Source organism: Cygnus olor, chromosome 14 (assembly GCF_009769625.2).
Source record: "Cygnus olor isolate bCygOlo1 chromosome 14, bCygOlo1.pri.v2, whole genome shotgun sequence".
In the NCBI taxonomy this organism is placed as follows: domain Eukaryota; kingdom Metazoa; phylum Chordata; class Aves; order Anseriformes; family Anatidae; genus Cygnus; species Cygnus olor.
The window spans coordinates 116,976-137,442 of NC_049182.1; the positions used below are offsets into that span (position 1 = coordinate 116,976).

The 20,467-nt window shown below is 44.2% G+C and overlaps 1 protein-coding gene and 1 long non-coding RNA gene across 3 annotated transcripts; one reads left to right on the forward strand and one right to left on the reverse strand.

Annotated features, from left to right (window-relative positions):
- Positions 1 to 324: 324 nt before the first annotated feature.
- Positions 325 to 9,195, reverse strand: LOC121078148 (C-terminal-binding protein 2). 2 transcript variants are annotated; one of them, XM_040573962.1, is made up of 9 exons: positions 8,996 to 9,195; positions 8,304 to 8,458; positions 8,068 to 8,212; positions 5,611 to 5,817; positions 4,765 to 4,979; positions 3,854 to 3,984; positions 3,590 to 3,717; positions 2,883 to 3,003; positions 325 to 1,903 (listed from the first exon to the last, which is right to left on the reverse strand). In XM_040573962.1, exons 1-9 carry the CDS (start codon positions 9,042 to 9,044, stop codon positions 1,732 to 1,734), a joined length of 1,323 nt encoding a protein of 440 aa, XP_040429896.1. In that variant the 5' UTR covers positions 9,045 to 9,195; the 3' UTR covers positions 325 to 1,731. The 2 variants fall into 2 exon arrangements, with proteins under 2 accessions (XP_040429896.1, XP_040429897.1); XM_040573963.1 differs by lacking the exon at positions 8,996 to 9,195 and adding an exon at positions 8,720 to 8,851.
- A 281-nt stretch (positions 9,196 to 9,476) lies between these two features.
- On the forward strand, positions 9,477 to 12,729 carry LOC121078149. The gene is made up of 3 exons (XR_005824463.1): positions 9,477 to 9,963; positions 10,309 to 10,381; positions 11,240 to 12,729. It is a non-coding gene; the product is annotated as an uncharacterized LOC121078149 (long non-coding RNA).
- The last annotated feature ends 7,738 nt before the right edge of the window (positions 12,730 to 20,467 follow it).

A 20,467-nucleotide genomic window follows, 5' to 3' on the forward strand; every position in this document is an offset into this window, starting at 1 on the left:
TTCTGTTGTTTGTGTATTTTGGAGGTTGGGGACAGAGTGCAGGCAGACATGTGGAGAGGAATATATCACTTCACCATATCACTAGTTAGCAATTACACAAATGCAGTACTGGAGAATAACTTAAAACCTGGAAAAAGCCTGAAACCTTTGCGACTCTGAAAGCTTTGTTCAGCTTCTCAAATCGTAAACAGCCTAAGCAGATAATTTCATCCACTCCTCAAGGTGTTTTTGCAGTCTGTTCCCAGCTATTCAGCTCCCAGTCACAGACACACAAAAGAGGGAGGAATCAAGGGAGGCAGACAAAACCACACCATATATGCCTCCTGTATAGCACCTACTTTAATGTACCCACACAACAGAAATAAATCAATCACGGATTGTTACATCTTGTGCATGGAAAGGCTATAACTGAAGTGTAACAAGATGAAATTTAAAGGAAAATTTAAAATTAAGGAAAATCTCCTGTGGAACCCTTTTTGCTGAAGGCTCCTCTCCCCTCAAAGAATTGATTCATACTCAATCATTTGGGACAGAGAAATTGGAAAAGGCTTCAGAGTAACAACCCTGCCTTGGCTTCAGGTGATAAGCTAATTGTATTCTTTCTCCTTTAGTATCACAAGGCTAAAAAGCTCCGTTTTACTCTACCCACTATTGAAGATGCAGTATATGCTAGCAGAGCTACACCAACTAGAGTAATTTGGTCAAGCCTTAAAAGCTGTGTTCTCCATGAGCAGAGACAAGGGTCACCAGCGCTGGTATGTTACTTCTAGTTGATGCAGTTATGCCTACAAAATTCTGTAGTACAAAGCTTAGAATTTTAACATAACATACCTTGTGAATAAACAGCGCAATTAGACTGAGGTACGTGTGCGCGAGGAACCAGCAATTGCAGCTGCAAATTATTGCTACTTGCTGTCTCCCAGTGCAAGTTTTTCCTATTTCTGCATTCTCTTGCCTTCTCTGAGGTACACAAACTCCACAGTGAATTATTCTGAAGCCTCGCAAATACAGTGGCCACCAGAACACAGTTGGTGACTTTTTAATCCATTCCAAATAATTTACAAGACTGACTTTGAGACTGTCACTTTTACATTTGCACCTACTACTGCACAGAGAAAACTTACGGTCAAGAACAAGCAGTGCCTGCGCTGTCTGTTCTCACAGAAAACCTTGATTAAAACAAGCAAGGTAATGCACGGAGCTGAGGCTGCATTCTACCAACAGCGTAATACAGACAAGAGTCACTTCTCCAATTTCCTAATCTTTTTCTGATATATCCCATGCCTATTCTTTGAGAGGTTCAGCCAAATGGAACGTAAGCTGCTACAAGTCACAACTGAAAAATGTGCACTGGTGTCTGGTATTAGGAGCACTGAGGGCCTTTCCTGATCAGGCAGCTCTACCTCTCCCATTTTCAAGTGCACTAAAGACAGTTCCCTGTCACAGATGATCGAGGCAGACATATAGGAAAAATCACTGGTTAAACCAAGTATTTCCAAGGGGAGGCAAGGTCACTGCTGCCCTGCCCCAGAGAAGGGGAAAGATTCACTGAGAGATAATAACTAAAAGGGTTATAAAATAAAGGCAAGAGCTAAAGTTTGCCAGTAATGAAATGCATCCTCCTGTCCTATATGAACAGGAAACAGTCTCTGTATGGTGTTAAAGAAGGTCCTAGGAGGAGATGTCCTCCTATTTTTTTCTGCTGACAGAGGAAAGGAGAGAGAGATGCTGCTACTGGTCAGCAGGAATCTCTCTGTCTGCATCCAGTTTACTCGTCTCTCCTGGGGAAGGGGTACGTGGTGCAGAGAGGGAGACAGAAGGGATTCCATGAGCTACAATCCCTTCCACTACTGGTGGTTCTGGTAGCCCAGGGGTGGCTACTCCCACTACTCCTGGAGGAAACCTGAAACCAACAGAAACAGAAATTACATGCTTGGTCCAACAGAGTTTTGCAAGAGAAAAGGAGCTGTGCCCTTAGGCACCTGCTGAATACAAATCCCTTTTTCTAGGGGAACTGCTCCAAGACAGAACACAGGAAAAGTCTCCAGAGCTGAAGAGTTGCAGTTGCATCCTATTACCAAATGACACCTGTTCTCAGACAGGCAGAGACAGTTTCAGGTCACATGCTAAGCATTTGGAAGGCAAGTACAAAGTTTATATCCTGTGGGAAACAGCATGAGGCACAGCATGAAGATACCCTGAAGAGCTGGAAATTCCCTCCCCATCAGCAGGAAGAGTACAAGCTACCAGCTACCCTTCACTGGGATCCAAGATAGAAAAGTAAGGCTGTTTTCTTAGTTTAGCTAAGAAATAAGATAAAAAATAGTAGAGACATACTTACAAATTGCTAATAAACCATTTACTTCCATACTGCCTCCCCATGCCTTCTCGATAAATGTATCTGAACCTATCCACAATCATTCAGCAGGTCTGTAACAACCTGAAATACACCCTTATTTAGGCCACTGCCCAAATCTACCGGACAACGTCTTTTTGAGAGTCCTCATCTGAGCTACTGATAAGAACTGTGCTTTGTTTATACAGACATAGTGATATGTGCACCTTCTAAATGTTAAGATCCAGTTCTCTTTTCAGGCACCCAGCAGGCTTTCTTATATCAAAAGATTTCTTGGGCAGGTCTTGCAAGGATTTGGAAAAATTAACCAATATTCAGTTTGAACAAAACATAACCAGGCAAATGCTAAATCCTAGTATGGTTTCAGCAGTGCTGCAGTTAAGTTTCTGGAAATTGCTCATTTAAAGAGTACATAGGAACAGAAACACATCTGCTTGCAGGTACAAGTAGTTCTCAAACCCAAAGAGGAACGTTGGCCTATTTCAGCAGGAAAATATGCTTGGAAGCAGTAACCTACATATCTCACCTGTATGCTGCAGCTCCATTGAGTTCTGGGTGGACACTTGCAGGATCAATAGTGGACCACTGCGCTGCTAACAGCAAATACTCCTTATTAACACAGTTCCTCAAAGCATCAGGTATGTGACCTGCAGGAGCACCAAGAATGACAGAAAACAAAACAGAACAGAAAAACGAGACAAATAGAAGGTGCTCATCCCTAGCAGTATTTACAAATGAAAGTAAAAAGGAAACACTCAGCACTCTAATTCCACGGGATTAACACTGGACAGGGGAGACTCCTCTGAACAACTGGTCTCTGAAGAACACAGGAAACTGATCCTTCCTTCTCACTTCTGTGATCTTGGGGAAACCACTGGCCATGTAAACTGCAATCACCAGGGCTCACCTTTCCCAAGAGACGACGTGCTACCCCAGAAAAAGGTGTACAGAGTAACTGTCAAAAGGAATTACTGCAAAGGATTTAGAAGATGTAGTTTCAGTGAAACTCAGTAAGAGTTTCAATGCCTTCCCAAGGAGAGGAAGTGCCATTCCAGCATTAGTTACTACGTTCTCAAAAGGCAGAGGGACAATTACCAACTTGCACTGCAGTTCCAGAAACCAGTTATTGAGTCTAAGAATAATCAGCAGTTCCAAATCCGTAATCCTTGCAGTGAACTAACAAAAGAATCCTAATCCAGCAGCAGCTGCAGAACACACAGTCTTCCTCATTACCTGTAATAGCTCTGCGGATCTCTTTAGCTGCATCTTCTCTGGACTCAATGGAAGCTTGCTCACTGTACCAGGCAGTGTGTGGGGTGCAGATCACATTGGGTGCATCTTTTAAGGGTCCCTGAGCAAAGCTGTGGGGAAAAAAAACTAGTTTTTTCTCTCCAGAAGTGATAACTCCATCTGTCCTCTCAGGTATCAACATAACTTAAACAAGAAAGAATCATCTAGTGCTTGAGTAACATAACAGGCATGCAGGTGCAGTGATACCTGAAAGGCTCAGATTCATGTACATCCAATGCTGTTCCTCTGATTCTCCCCTCTTTCAAGGCTTGAGCTAAGGCCTTCTCATCAACCAGCCCTCCCCGGGCTGTGTTCACTAAGAAGCAGCCCTGGCGCATCTGAAAGAAGAAAAATATTAAGTGGGTTGATAAAGACTTCCCAGGGGAACAAAGTGAATTTTGGGAACTCTACTGGAAATGAACAGGAGCCTGCAGTGATTAGATGAGGCCCGGACGAACTAGGAGTGCTCTCACTGCAAAGCTAACCACAGGGGAAATGCCTGCAAGCAATGCTTGAGAAATTTGCTTTAAAACTGAACAAACAAAACCACAATACAACAAGGGCAAAAGTGGAACTCTCAAATTTTGCACTCCATATTCATCCTACTAATTTAAAGAAGAAAGAGGACACGAATCAAGTATGCAGCTACACAAAACTGGACTATGATGTCCAGATGTCTCTCATGAAAGCACTGAAAAGCATTCAGACTAGTGGAGTAGAGCCCGAGACTGGCTTTGCAGTGGGCTTGGACAGAAAGACTTTGGCAGAGCTGTGTAAAGAAGCTTGCATAGTTCCATCCACACCAGATCTGGCTCTAACCAGCACAGCCAGTTATGCATTTTAAAGGTAATTTTGAATTATTTAATCACCTAAAACATTCTTAATAAGTGAAATTACTTGGCGAAAAGAGCCAATCCTATTTTTCTCTTAACAAGAAATTCTATAAGCACAAAGCACAGGCACCCAGGTCCACATGCTCCCAGCCTCCTCCGAAGGCAGCAGGAGGCACACCGCAGAGGCAGCAGGATTCACACGCTCTCAGCCTCTGTGAAAGCAGCAGTTTCTGTTTGCATTCATTTCCACAGTGCTCTGTGGGGGAAATCAAGCTCCTGCTGCACCTGTTTAATAGTGAAGTCATTGATGAGGTGATGGTTATGTTCATTCAGGCTGCAGTGCAATGTGATGCAATCGCTGTGCATTAGTAGATCCTGCAGGGTTCCTACTCGTTGTAAACCCAAGGATCGCTCCACTCCATCCGGCAGATAGGGATCATAGAAAATCACGTTGAAGCCAAAGGACTTGGCTCGCAGAGCCACTGCCTGTCCAACTCGGCCTTCACAAAAGAAAACCCACAATCATCAAGGAAAGGTAAAACAAACTTTTAAAACAAGATACTGGGGTAGACTGGGAGCCTACATTGGAGTTTACTGCCAGGCCCAAGGTACTGCAGCCCTGGACATTCCTAGGATTGCCACAGCAATCCAGAGGAGGCTGGCTATTCAGTGCTGATCTCATTGGACTAATTCTAGTCGTTCCCCATGCAATAGACAGAGCTTACCCTAAAATAAGCTGTTTTTCAAACCAAATCTCTACCCTGTTTCAGAGGCAGCGATAGTCTGATCACAAGAACTTGGAGAAGGAATTGGTAGCTTTCAGGCAGCTTTGTTACTGATACAGAGCCTAGCACACAGGGAAGCAGTCACTGAGAATAGCTGTCTGAATGTTCCAATTCATCCAACCATCTGAGTAAGGAAAAAAAAATCCCCAATCCCATGATATATACTCAACTCTTGAAGATGTTCAGCTGCACTGAATAAGGCACTAGCATTTCTTATCAGTCAGTGTGTTTCATAATGAACAGCTGTAAAATTATCCTTTTTTTTTTTTCTCTCCAGTCTGTGACTCTTAGGTTCCCAAAAAACATTCACAGTTTGCTTTTCAGTCTAACGATTCCCATCACTTACCTAGTCCAATGATGCCCAAAGTCTCCCCACGGATACGCACAGCGCCTCCAGCCACCTCTCGAATCTGCTCCACACTTGAAGCTCGGTTCCCCTCCCGCATAGCCTGATGTAGCCAAGTAACACGGCGATAGAGGTTCAAGATGTGGCAGAGGGTAGAATCAGCAGTCTCCTCTACTGAGGAGGAAGGGATGTTGCAAACTGCAATACCTACAAAGCCACAGAGTTCATACAAGATTTTTAGCATCACAACACTAAACCAAAATTCAGCTCTTTAGGCATAAATGCTGAAACATAATTCAGTGCTCCAGAACTACTGCCAAGAAACACAGGATTCATTTCAGAAGCTGATTCTACTATCAGTCAGCTTTTTAACCCCAAGGAAATTCCATTCCTTCCTTACAAATACCTATTTGATTGACATCCTCACCAGAAAAAAATTAGCTGAAACGCGAAAACTGGATCACACAAGTGACAAAAGAAACCTACTGTTTTAGAAGGTCTGCACTGAAGAAGATGCACTCATTCCAGAGATACTCCTGACAGATTAACTGACAGATTGTAGAAGAATTAAGAAGACAGATGGTTGTGCTTTCATGCTTCACAGTCCAGATGCTCACTCAACTAACAGCTTCCCCAGGAGCAACACTAAGTAACTACCTCATTAAATGCAGAGAGAAACCACATGAGTTTGAAGTTACATTTAAAAATAACAATACATAACACTCCCACTCTAGAATAATACACAGCCACAAGAGACCATAAAACCAAGGCTAGAACTATCAGGTAAATTACTAATGCCAGCAGAGTTAAGGTGTTGGAAGCACAAATTACTGCCAGAAAAAGAAAAGATGCCAGAGCACTTCAGCAATATCTGGTCATTCCTGAACTGTCTATCCAAAATAAAAACAAAACTACAAAACAAAACAAAAAAAAAAAGAGGAGAGGAGAGCCAGGCAGCATATCACTTCCCTGCTGCTATCCTTCAACAATCTACTGCTCCCAAACAGGGGTAAGCACCACTTCAGAAGAGATTTTTTTCATGTTATTTTTAGCAGCCAAGAAAGAAAAATAACTAAATTAAAAAAAAAGGGACTCTGAAACGTAATGCTTGTCAAACCAAGCAAAATTTTCCTCCTCAAATTCCATCATCTATCTAAAAAATAGAAATAAAATATAGGTAATGATTGAGGACACAAAATTCAGCACTACATCGCTCTTTTGTAAGCCTATTACATAGGAGACATTGAACTAAATTCAGATCACACTTTCCTCTCAAGTGAACTACATCAACGGCCCCGCACAATCCCAGATATCCAATACCTTTTCTCTATCGAATCATTTACAACTGTGTCATAATGCCACACAGATGATTTGGAGAAGATGAAAAGGGCAAACAGGAAAACCTAACTTCTTATCATCTCATTAGTTAACATCTCATTCAACTTCAGACAAACCAGATACATTCATCTCTTACGTAAGTAGGCACAAATTTGTGTTTACATGCAATATGATGCTTAAGTGTAAGAAGACACAATCACACAACAGCCCTTTGCACCAGTTTGGGGATTCAGAACATACAAGGAACAGTACTGTACTTTGGAATGAATTAAAGGGTCTGACTAAAAGCACAGAAATAATCGTTAATTGTCCAGCCAGAAAGTGTAATGGCTGAATAAGAGCCAAAGACCTTGCCAGGAATTCTTGGGAATCTAGACAAACATGCATTCTTCATTTGTTTGCAGTTCATCTGTTCTTACAGGTCTTGAAATTGTATTGCCTATTACAATTTTATATATAAATACTTGCACTTGGTTTAAGCTTAATCTGATTTGTATTAAGTCAGGTTTCAAATAACTGACACAACCTTAAAAAAGAAGGCATGGGGTTCTTAGCTGATCCACCTCCATAAGGAGACTAGAGTCTAAAAGCCTCACTGCCATATGTTTAACAATGAATAGCAGCTTTGTGTCACCTGATCCAGAGATCCTTCACATGCCTAAACTGCTACAGGGATCCATAAGATACCGAAGCAGTACCCATATATAAAAAACAAACAGAAAAAAATCACTAATCATGCATTTGCAGTGAGTTTACCTGTTTCAGAGTGAGTTACCTGCTTTCAGATGTCAGTTTGCTCAGTTGTTTCCCCACAAACAACCCAAAACTGCCTTACCAAAGAGAGATTATCTTGACATCATATATAGCTCTCTGAACCTTAGACAATAGCAACGGGTCTGATATCTATAGCAGAGTAATTTGAGAACTGAGAATCTTCCTTTCAGGCCACCTACCAGCTCAGATATTTCTCTGCTTCCTGAAGATGCTTCCTACTACACAATTCAAAATTTTTTTACATAAAGGTTTCTAAAGCACTCAGTTATAGACAGAAAAACACGTGCAGTGTTCTACTTCTCATTCAGTTCTGATCACATCAGAACCCTAATGGTGTCACCATACCTAATTCTGCAGCAGATTTGATGTCAACATTGTCATAGCCACTGCCAATACGCACAATGACCCTGAGAGCTTTGAATTTCTCCAGATCCTGACGAGATAGCGTAATGGTGTGATACATCAGAGCTCCTACTGCCTCATTCAGTACCTACAACAAAAAGCAGTCCAAATCAATCTCTACTTTGTTACTCAAAGAGACAGAGCTTTATGTCCAAACGCTTGTATATTTTCTTCCCCACCTTTTCATGGATTTCCTGAGTTGACTGAGCGTCGCAAAATGCCACTGTAGCAACATCCTTCAGGATGGGCATCTCCACAGTGCAATCTCTTCCATCCAGGAGCGCAACCAGTGGCCGTGCTGGCATTGGGCCATTCACAAGAGGAGGCCGTATGCCTATAAAGAAAGTCAACAGAAGCAATTGTATGAAAGACAAGAAATCTGGAGCCTTCATTTGCTAGTCCAATAAATCACTAGTTCTTCTGGAACTCTACAGTATTTGTGAAGGGATTACTTAAAGCAAAAGAAATAAACAGGAAACCAACAAGGAAGTGAACCTAGGGGAGGGGAGGGGAAGCCCTCTGCCATTCCTACTTCAACATTAAAAAAAGCTCTGATAGAGAATAAGGTAACAGAGGAGACCTCGTAAGCACATACGTTTGCTCTAGACTCCCGAAACTAAGAATGAAGTCCGTTCGGGCCTACTGCCTCCTCGCGCCTCACGTTCCCAGGCACCAATTCCGCTTCCTTTCGGGGCGTGCGGAGGAACCCGCGCACTGGCGGTGCCCCCGCGGTCAGCCCCCGCGAGGCGCTGGCGCTGCCTCCGCCTCAGCGGCGCGGAGCGCGCGGCTCCCGGCAGCGAGCGCCGCAGCCGGGCCCGGGGCCCCGCCGCATAAGGCCGCGCTGCCGCCGGGGCCGCCCGCCCCGCCTCACCTTCGCAGATCCGGTCCAGCCGCTGCCGCTTCACTTTGTGCCGGTCCATGAGCCGAGCCGGGTCGCGCCGCTCGGCGCCGCGGAGGAACGCGCCGCTGCTCGCCGCCGGCTCCCGCGGCAAAGCGGAAGGGCCGGGCCGCGGCCCCGCGGCCGTGAAGGCCTCGCAGCCGCAGCGCCGCTCGCTTCCGCTTCCGGCCGCCACCGCCGCGCCCCTCCGCGGGCCGCCCCACGAACCCCCGCGGCGCGGCAGCGAGCGAGGCCCTTCGCCCCCGGCCCGGGCCGCGCCCCGGCGCTACTCCTCCTCCTCCTCCTCGGCCATGGCGGGCCGCACGGGCCCTGCGGGAGCAGCGTCCGCCGGCGGGCCGGGCACCAGCGCCGCGGCCTGCCCCGCCCGCGCAGCCGCCGAGCCGCGAGCCCCGCCGGGTGGAAGGCGCCGCCCTGCCGCGGGCCGCCAGCGGCCAGGGACCGCGCGGCAGGGCCCAGCGCGCCGCCCGCCCCGCCCCGCCCCACCGCCCGACGGGCTCCCGGCCCGCGCTCCCCGGGGCTGCCTCGCACGCTGGGCAGTCGGTGTCACGGAACCGGCGTGTGAGGTCCTTCGGGCGGGCAGCTCCTCGTTGCTGGACGAAGGGGCTCGTGTACCAGCCGTGAGGAAACAGCTAAAGGGAGGGCGAGGCGCGTGAAGGGCTTGTAAACATAGCGAGCTGTTTACGAATACCTGTCACCAGAAGCACGACGGGAGTGATTTCAACCAATCGCAAGCTGTGTGCTTGCCTACACCTTTACAGGCCTTTTGGGAGGGGCTGGGAAAAGCTGCTCTGGGCACGAATGATAAGCCATGCGAAACTCTAAGGAGGAAGGAGTCTCACAATAACTGCTGTTCTAAGCTGGTACTGCTCTTTCCTCAGGTATACGCACTGCCAATAGTGACAGAAGAACACCAAGATCTGCACTTCATCACACCAGAGACTGTGAGTGGTGGTCTTTCCTCCTGTCCATCATCTGTGAGATCGGGTGTTTTTCTTGCCATACGCAAACATGCTGCCCTATTACTTCTCTGCCTTCCTCACTAATATGCTTCACTGTTTTATTGAAAAGTTTAGTAAGGCCTGGTGCTCTGTGTCATGCCTTCTCTCTCTGCTGTTTTAAGACCTTGGCTAAAGTCGTGGGTGCACTTGTGTTAAACCTAGTAAGGTGGCCCCTTCACAGATGGTTCCTGCTGTGCAACCAGAGTTTTCCATCTTGGCCACGTCCCACCTACTCTTTCTTTTCTTACTGTTAAAACTCTATAAAACTGTCCATTGTGTATTTTATAGGTGGCTGCTCTGCTCTCTGGGCAGTTTCAAAGCCTGATTGATAAGTTCTACATCCTTGACTGCCACTATCCCTGTGAGTATAAGGGGATGTATCAAGATGAGGGAGCTGGGTAAGTTGTGGTGGTCGAGGGGCTGAGGAGGCAAAAGGGGTGCGGATGAAGACACTTAAAGATGAAGCAAAATTATGGGAGGTAGAGCGATTGGGGTATTAGATGATTTTGTAAGAGCAGGCTGTTGAATAAGGCAGTGCTTCTGGGGGCTAATGGCTGTCTTCCCCAGAGAAAAGTTGGTTTCTACAGTGTCTATACAGAGACTGTAGTTTTCCATTTCAAGGCACTCAGGGGTTTATAGACCTATGTCAGATCCTCCTTAGTCATTTCTTCTTGACTGAAGAACCTCTGTGTATTCACCTCTTCCATGCTGGGAAACCATTTTGTACTTTGATCACCCCTGCTTTGTACCTCTCCCATCTCTGTAACATTCTTCTGAGTTAGAGGACCCAGAAGGACTTAATACAGTTGCATTATGATCTCTGTTTTGTTGTTTGTTCTTAATATTTGATTAGGTTTTAGTTTGGGTTTTGCTATTACTGAGTTCATGAGAACATATAATAGCCAGTTCTGTGAAACTCTGAAGACCTTCCTCCCAAATAGTCTGTGTGATCACTGTTTATGTAAAGTTAGCATTGCTTTCTCCCCATCTCCCTGTATAAGCTAACATAGATAAAGATACTCATGGAGTGCTGGACTCCTAGTTGTTTCAGCCACAAGACTATGGTCCCTGTCTCCCCTGTAAGTGCTGGCATGGATAAACAATGATTCTGGCCACACTGAGAACATACTGGCTTCCATGATACACTATCTAGTTTTGTCTGCCCAGCATCCCACAGTAATAACCACTTGACATAATGCATTTTCCTTCCATTCACCAGGAACTCTGTGAACCCCAGAGCTATTGTCCAATGCAACATCAAGACTTCAAAGCAGAGTTGCTGAAATTCCACACCACAAGCAAGTCATAGACTTTGTAGTGAAGGAAGCGGGACCAGATCACTCGCCTCATGAAACTGTGAGCACCAAAGCAATAGCTGGAGTGGAAGCTGCTTAAGAGAGTTCTGCCTTCCAGAGCAAAGTTTTCTTCCCTGAAGACAACTAGACTGTGATGGTGAAAGAAAGAGAACCTTCCTTGTTCTACTGACAGGGCTGGGACAAATTAGGAAGTCTGTTTAAAAAGTCTCAGTGCTGCCTCTGTGGGACACTGGCTGAGTATAAAGCCTCAAATAAAACAGTACCATAGCTGCTTAGGGAAAAGAACAGGCTTTCTTCAATAAAGACTAAGCCAGCTTTCAGGTTGTCTTGTCTAAAGCCTGCAAGGTAGTGTATGTCATCAGTTGAGCTCAGCTCTCCTGCTTCAGACAGGACTGCCCGTGTTTCTTTTTAATACTACACACTGCTGTGGATTTTGTTGTTAGTTGTCACTTCTCACTGGTAAAATAAGGAACTGGAGCAGACTGAAGTGTATGAGAACTGGACCTTCTTTCCTGTGGCAATTAAAAAAGCTAGGCATGCAGGTGCTAATGGATATCTAAAATGATTTCTCAGCCCATCAGTAGCCAGGATCAGGTATGCCCAGCAAATAAGTCTCCAACAACTGCTTTTATAAGGATCAACAGTGAGAACTGGAAAAATACTAATTTCTTTATCATGTCTGTTAAGCCCTTATTGACATGGTCTTCCCAACCTGTGGCTATTAAACCACAAAAACAAATTTTTTTTGAGTACTGGCTCAGTGTAATTGGATTGTTGGCATCTCTGTTTAGATTCTTTGTGGTGGGGATGACAAGTCTGAAACTATTATCTTTAAGTATATTTAAATAGCACCAGCCAGCAGATGAGGTTAGTGAAAGCAGCTATCTGTAAGGGAAGTCTGTTCAAATTCTATTTTTGGGATGTTTTTCCAGCCTCCTGTGCTGCAGCTGAGAGTGGCTGTTTTCAGAGACAGACAAGGACTAGGTGGAACTCTATCCTGTGTCTTTCTGCCACTCCAAAAGTTTGGCATGGTCTCCAAGACTGTATCTAATAAGAAAGATCAGACTAAGCTTTCTTACCCCTCAAATTAGAAAATTACCAAGATAAAGAAACACTAATGTTAATTGTATCATACACAATGAGCTTGTATGTTCTGTTTTACAGCTAACGTGTTGCCACAGAGCTCTTGACAAATAAAAAAAAGAAATTAAATATGGGTGGTGATAGTAGACAGGGTGGGGGAGGGAATATTGCTTTTTCAAATTCTGTTAGAATCACAGAATCATCTAGGTTGGAAGAGACCTCCAAGATCACCTAGTCCAACTTCTGACCTAACACTAACAAGTCCTCCACTAAACCAAAGTTAGGTGCCAGAATAAACCAAATTGTAATCTGCCAGATATGTTTGTTTTAACTTTCTCCTGCCCTAAGGAGTAATACTTCTGAGGGCTATAATTCTCAGAAGATGGGTCCATATTAATTTATCAGCTCTTATCAGACTTATTTATGAGTTCATATCTAGCAAAACCTATCTGACAGCAACAGTCTGAAGATCGTGTACACTAGGAAGAGAGAAACAGTGATTAACACAGTACTGTCCCTAGCAGTATTTTCTACACAGCACTCCGGGCACACTTGTTTATAAGGGCTGAGGTGACTGACAGAGCTGGCTTTCCCCTGCTGCTGTCCAGGGCTTCTGGACACCCTGTGGGGAAAAGACCCACCAGGTGGCACTCCTGCAGCACTACTTGGGGATCACGGTCAAAATTCAGTGCAGCCAACTGCTTTTCCAGCACATCTCACTCCTAGAAGAAGGGAATTAAGACGGGTCTTTCCTGAGAGATGTCACAAACAGGAACTGCAGAGTACAGTAGAATATCTAGTGTTCCTGAGCCTTCTTAGGGCTGCATGATGGGATTTTTTTTCCCCAGGGTGTTAAGTGTGATATAGACTCCAGTACAGGAACTCGTATATACGTATGTTCAAGCAGAGATGGTTCTGTACTCCTTTGTGTTACTCCCCAACCATGTGACCTGCCAGTGAACAGAGCCCTGGGGATCTAGCTAGACCATCTTCCTTTTTTTTTTTTTTTTTTTTCATCTTCCATTTTTCATTTACAATTATTATTTACAAATTATCTAGGTGATTGTGGTAAAAGAGGTGCATGAGCATATCTGTGATGGTGCCTCAGCTATTGGCACAGCTTCCCTTCAGAATGGGTTAGTTAAAAAAAAAACTCTATAATGCTACTAAACATTAAATAAATAAGTAAATAATAAAAATGGACAGCTTTACCCATTTGGCTTGCATGCAAAATCTCACCTTCTCACCTGCAGTCTCCCTTTACATTTATGCCGACTGACCATCTCCTCTATATAAAAACCTTGTTCAAAACCTCTCCGGTGCACAAAGATAGCCTCCTAGGTTGTCAACATTATCTTGCTGATAGCTTTTAAGGCAAGTAATTAGTTGGATGCTTAAAAAGAACAGGAGAGAAAGGAGGGAAGATGTAAACAAGAGGGCATTTCTGAGGGCAAAGAATGAGACTGGAAATCGTGGAGGCCTTGTTGCCAGGGGCAGAACTAGCAGAGAAATCCTTGTCCATCTGGGCACAGCAGCTCAGTGTTGTGGTCCAAAGTCCTGCCATGTGGGAGTGGCTTGTCTTTCCTGGTAGTTTCTAAAGCACCTAATGCCGTTGATAAGATGTAAAGTAAACATCAGCCCCTGCACTGCTGCCCTGCCATGTGCCCATCTCTTTTACAAGCAAAAAGAGGAAAATACACAGGAGCGATTAAAATAAAGCCCTGCTGCAAGCAGACAAGCCTGCTGCCTCCAGTGCTGTCTTAAACAGGACTGAAAGGTGGTGAAGGTGGCAATGGGGTGGGATCACTGATCTTTCCTAATGTGCCCGGGGGGTCCTCTGTCTCATAACTTAAAGAGAATGGAAACCCAGTCCATTTTCCCCTACCGAATCAAGGGGAAATAATCTAATGCATGTCCTGTCACTTAATTGCTCTCATATCTGTTTAAATACCTTGCCAACCTACAGGAACAGTAAAATCTTGTTTTCAGTTCCATTATTTTTCTGTTACCATAGTCAATATAATATGTGCCTCTGAACAGCTGCTACCCCTAAGGCATTACAGCATCTGCCTGGGTCTGTCTTGCCATTGCCACATCCACTGTCCTGCATGCTAATTTAGGTTCACTTGAGACAAGGAGAAAGCAAGTAGCTGCTCTGACAATATGCAGCAGGGATATACTAGGATCTGGAAAAATGGGCCAGCATTTGTAGGGCTGTAGATTTGTAGGTGCATCATTTAAATGCTTTTGAATCAAAATCTAGTGGAATGTATTATTAAAGCTACTTGTTCCATGTTCTTGTCTCTGAAAAAAAAAATAGTATAACAGTACTGTTAGAAGGAGCTCCTCTTTTCCTCTCTTAAAGAAAGATTTTGGCTTTCCTCTTACAAATATTTTTTTTTTCTTTTGAGCTGCTCATGACTTGGAGTGCTTGGCTCACCCAAGCATATGCACTCTAACCACTGCCCTGACCGGTTGTTGGGAAGGGTTTTTACAGAGTCTCTCATCCAATGTCTGTTCCAGGCAATACTGCCACCAGCACCAAAACAAGTCAGCTATGGCTTTTTCTACAACTTTTGAAAATGGTTAAGGATATAGACCCCAACACATCTCTGTAGAACCTATTACAGCACTGCACCAACTTCTTGGTGAAAATGTTTTCACAGTATATAGTCTGAACCACCCAAGTTACAAATTATGGCCATGATCACTCCTTATGTCACCTGCCATTACCAACATGGGTTTGGCTTTGTCACCTTTGCAACTTGCCTTCATGTAGTTGTAGGCTGCTAACAGATTGCCGCTGATACTCCTCTTTGCCAAGCAAAAAATCCCAGCTCTGTTCACTTCTTTGTGGGTCTTATGCTACTGTCTTGGTAGCCCTCCACTAGACTCTGTCAAGTTCCCACATATCCCTCTTGAACTTTGGGGTTAGGGAACTTCATACAACATTCCAGGTGTGGCCTCAGCAGTGCTAAGTAGATAGGAATAACTTCCATCAGTTCTCTGGCCGTGTTCTTCCTAATACAGCACGGTGCGTGGATTGTCTTACACAGGCTCAGAACACACTGGTGTCCAGGTCTTTCCAGTGGGGCTGCTCCTCAGCCAGTCCCTAACCAGAACAGATGCATGGGGCCAGCTCTGCCTTGTTAGAGAGCTCCACTCTTTCTAAACCTTACAAGGTCTCTCTTGACCCAGTCCTCAGGTTTCTCAAAGTCCCTCTGGATTGAAGCTCTGTAGTTCAGTATGTCAATCACTCCCCCTAAAGTAACATTATCATAAACTTGCTAGTTCCTTTTCCTGTAGGATGACTCTTTTTAAGGAGTTAATGTCACCAAAGATGTAGTCTATACGTTGAGCTACATGTCTTTGTACCTATCCATACCTAAATGTCTCCAGTATTCCTGCTGTGAACCACACTGAAGTACAAGAGCAGCTTTGAGTGCTTTATTCATAGGAACAAAAGAATAAAACTATATGAGCCATAAGTGGCCAAATGCCACAGGTACTGAAGCAGAAAACTATGAGTAGCTGCTTTAGATGTCAAGACCCTGAACCTTCATCAGCAATGAGCAGCCAGAGCTGTTTAGGGACCCAATACTCATGCTACGAAATGAAAGAGGTTTTTGTTTGTTTTTCTGTGAATACAGACATTAACTTCTGCTGGGCTGTTTGCATTAGGTTAATATTTCTGTAGTGTACAGGTGTTAATATGAGATGTGAGTGTCTGCTGTCTGTCTCTGGCCCCGTAAAGAGCAGAGTGTGGTGCTGTAAATATTAGCCCAGGCAGAGAAGTGTTTGCACAGCCTTCTTCTGTGCTGCCTCCTGCAGTAGAACTCTGATAGTACTCCTTACAAATGACGCAGGCTCAGCTGTCAGAGGCTCAGCATTTTCTGCATTGTGCAGTAACATCCTCTGGTTTTAACTAAAAAAGCATTGCAGCAATCAAATCTTGAAAAATGCAGCAAAAGCACTGGTGTGCTATAATCTTCAGAAGATCTATGCTAGACAAAGTAAAGTACAACTAAGTAACTCAGCACATACAGAAATCAAAGTACTTGTTTGGTCTAGTTCAATGTTCCTTGGCTGTGGCAGTCCCAGATGCAGAGAAGAAATGTCTGGCACATCACTGAAACTGCTACATGCGTTAGTACAGTGACAGATAGTCATTTCAGAGGGAAACTGAAGACTTTTGTTCTCAGTTTGTTTAAAAGAGCTCCCTAGTAATAGAAGGGAATGCCCATTGCTGTTGATTCGAACAAAAGAGGAACGTGAAAAAACATCCTTTTGCAGATACCATAGGGATCTTCCTGCCACCAAAGAGAGGAACAAATGAGACAATGGCACCAGCACAGTATATGGATTCCTCGTTCCACTGAGAGTCCTGCCTCACACATAAACTCTCACATAGTCTATGATGAGAAATAACTCAGATGTGGCCTGCCATGTGTCCAAACATGCTGAATGAGTTGTTACTTGATAGAGCAAAAATTTTCATGCACTTTACCAAGTCCTTCATAGCCTGAAAGCAAAATGAAGAAGATGAACTGTGATAGCTTCAATGAATTTCAAGAAACATCGCGAAGGCCTGGCTGGACTTTCCTCAGTTGAAGCACGGAAACTGAGTTGTACAGTTATTGCAACAAACAGACATCCATCTGGGCTACTCTGCTCAACCTGAAGTATGCCGTCATTGCCATCAGCACCCTCATGGAAGTTCTTGTTGCCACAGTAAGTCCAAGTGGAAGGCCTTAATACATGCTCTAGTCCTGACTTCCTGGAAGGTATGGACATTTTTGATTTTTTGAAGTTGTTGGATTGTAAGCTGCATTGTAAGGACCAGAGGCTCCTCCAGACTCATGAATCATGAAACAAAAATGAGAAGCAAAGTAAGGCTCTACATCAGGGGGAAGGTGAGCGGGGGAAGGGAGGGGAATAAATGTACAACACTCTACTGGTTTTGCTGCCTGTAGTGTACCAGTGTGGAGAGAGAGTTTCTATGACTGTTGTAAAAGCAGTTGCTTTTTTTGGCTGATTATTTTCAGTCTAACAGTCAAAACCACACAACCTCCCTGAGGATGAAATAGTGATGAAATAGGCAATGCAAACCTTATGCCTGATCAGCTTGCATACAGGTGTCCTCTTCAGTCTCAATGCACATCAGGAAGAGCAGAATTTACCTCAGAGAATAAAAGCAGAGGAAAATGGTTCGCTGCAGGAGTCAGACAGCAAGTGCTATCTTCAAAGGATTGGGATTCAGAAGAAGGGAAACGCAGCTCTGTAATAACATTGGCTCTGGTTCTGCAAAGTAACTCATTGCCTATTTGATCATGACAGATCACTTATGAAACGTTTCCCTCAGCTCTTTTGAAATGACATCCCATCACAAATATATGCACAGGGATGACACCCTCCAACTAGCTGATGAGAAGCAAACGCTCTTTAGACTCCATGAAAAGTCACTCCATGTGTGACTACGTGAATGGGACTATATAGCTCTGAACTCAAAGAATTCAAATGCAAATTGAATTCCTTGATGAGTTTCAGCAAGTCTGTTTCTCAAGATCCTATGTGTAAATGGTAACAGTTCATAGGAGCTTGTGTTTCAGGGTGGGTCAGTACTTGAGTGATGGTATACTGCCCAGATACTGCTTAGCCCTATGAATAGAATGGTGCTTACTGCAATAGCTGATGACAAGATCATAAAATGGCTTGGGTTGGAAGGGACCTTACAGATCGCCCAATTCCAAACCCCCTGCCATAGGCGGGGAAGCCACCCACTAGATCAGGTTGCCGAGGGCCTCATCCAACCTGGTCTTGAACACCTCCAGGGATGGGGCATCCACAACCTCTCTGGGCAACCTCTTCCCATGCCTCACTGCCCTCTGAGTGAAGAATTTCCTCCAACACCTAATCTAAATCTACTCTCTTTTAGTTTAAAGCATCTCCCCTTGTGCTGTCACTATCTGATAGAGCAAAAAGTTGCTCTCCATCTTTTTTTACTAGCCCCCTTTAAGTATTGAAAAGCTGTGATAAGGTCACCCCAGAGCCTTCTCTTCTCCAGGCTGAACATCCCCAGCTCTCTCAGCCTTTCCTCATAGGAGAGGTACTCCATCCCTCTGATCAACTTCACAGCCCTCTTCTGGACCTGCTCTAACAGGTCCACAGCCTTCTTGTGCTGGATGCAGCATTCCAAGTGGGGCCTCACGAGGGCAGAGCAGAGGGGCACAATCACCTCCCTCAACCTGCTGGCCACTCTTTTGATGCAGCCCAGGACACAGTTGGCCTTCTGGGCTGCAAGTGCACACTGCTGGCTCATGTCAAAATGATAAGGACAAATCCATGATGACAAGAAGTAAAGAACAAGATGTCTAATTTCTGCAAGTGTTTAATTCCCATGCAACCCTGAGACTATGCACAGGATTAACACTTCTATTTTGGGTAAGATAAGATATTGGCAAAGATCTGATGAGAATTTACTTACTATGCTCCAGTCACACGTCTGTTTCATTGCAGGACCTTGTTGACATCACTAACCCAATTCAGCCAGGACTTACATGAAGATACAAAGAGCAAAAAAGATAACATAAACCATGGAACTGATGCTAAAAGCTGAGGAAATCAGATCAGTGTTGATCACAGTTTCTACAGCTGCTTGAGTAGGTCAAAGGCCTGGACCTTGCAGGGAATTAGTGAAACTAATTCATAAGATATTACACATTACACTGTAGATGGTCCTCATAGGTCACAGTTGCCTATACAATTTCAAATAGAAAGAGTGATGAAAGCATTGGTCGTGAGAGACTGGTAATTATCCAACTCTCTGAGACCTGTAGTGAGGTTAAAGTGCTTCTCTGTATGTGTGTGTGTGTGAGAATAAACAACTAACCTTGTATGTCATGGGTCGAAGGCAAAGACACATATAAGTATTAAAAAGTTGAGAAAGGGACAGTTCCATTGCGACAGGTGGGCCATTCTGGCTAGTGAAGTGACTAGCACTTCACCAGATATTAAGACAGAATTCCTCTGCTTGGCCACTTGCCAAGGCAACCTGAAAGCACAGCTGCAACATTCGCCTTTAGTATGGAAAAAAGATTTTTCCCCCTCCATTTTTATTTGCTGCAAAGCATAATTCAAAACTGAGTTAATTAAGTTAACGAAGTTAATTCAGTGGTGTTTGGGTGAAGATTCATAATCACAGAATCAGAAAAATAGTCTGGAAAGGATATTGGGAGATCCTCTAATCTATCATCTTTTACCAAACTGCACTGATTTACCAAGAACTGTTCTTACAGATCCCAAGTACAGATGATCTCTTCTCTTTCTCCCCTCCCCACAAAAAAAAATGTTATTCTGTTAGAGAAGAAATAGTACTGGTCCTTGACAAATCCACTTTGGAGACAAATAGCAAGCCTGTTATTTTCCACATGCTAACAAATTGTTTATACATGCCATAGTTTTCCTAGAGCTTGACATTAAGATTAATAGTTTATATCCTTTCCTTTCTCGATGTACACAGACTTCTCTTTTCTCCAGGCTTTTCTCCTGTGAGTTGCTTGCTACCAGTTCACTGAATTTACTGAAATCTGTCTTTGCTTAGAAGGAGAAACATAAAACCAGCAAAATAGAAACAAGAGACCAGGATCACAGGCTGACAACCACTACCATCCAAACCGCCCTTTACATTCATATCCTCAAAAAGCTGTATCTGCCACTACAGTCAGGTCTAGTAGAGCTTCCTCTCCTGTGGCTGTCATTAATTATCATTTTCTGTTCTGAAAAAAACAGTAATGCTTGCCACAAACTTACTGAACCGGCTGTACTCCTGTACTGAGGGGGGTACAGGGCAGCTATAACTTCCCACTGCTCTGCACTGGATGATTCTACTTGGTTTTACTTCTAGGCAGCCTGTGACATAACTGGTAATGCCCATTCTTCTTCCCTTTTAGCAGTCTCTCAAATTGCTTAGAAAAGATCCTCCTACTGTCTCAAAGCAAGTACACAAATCCATGAGAAGACATCTCTTCTTCTCTTGCCTGTTATTTCTC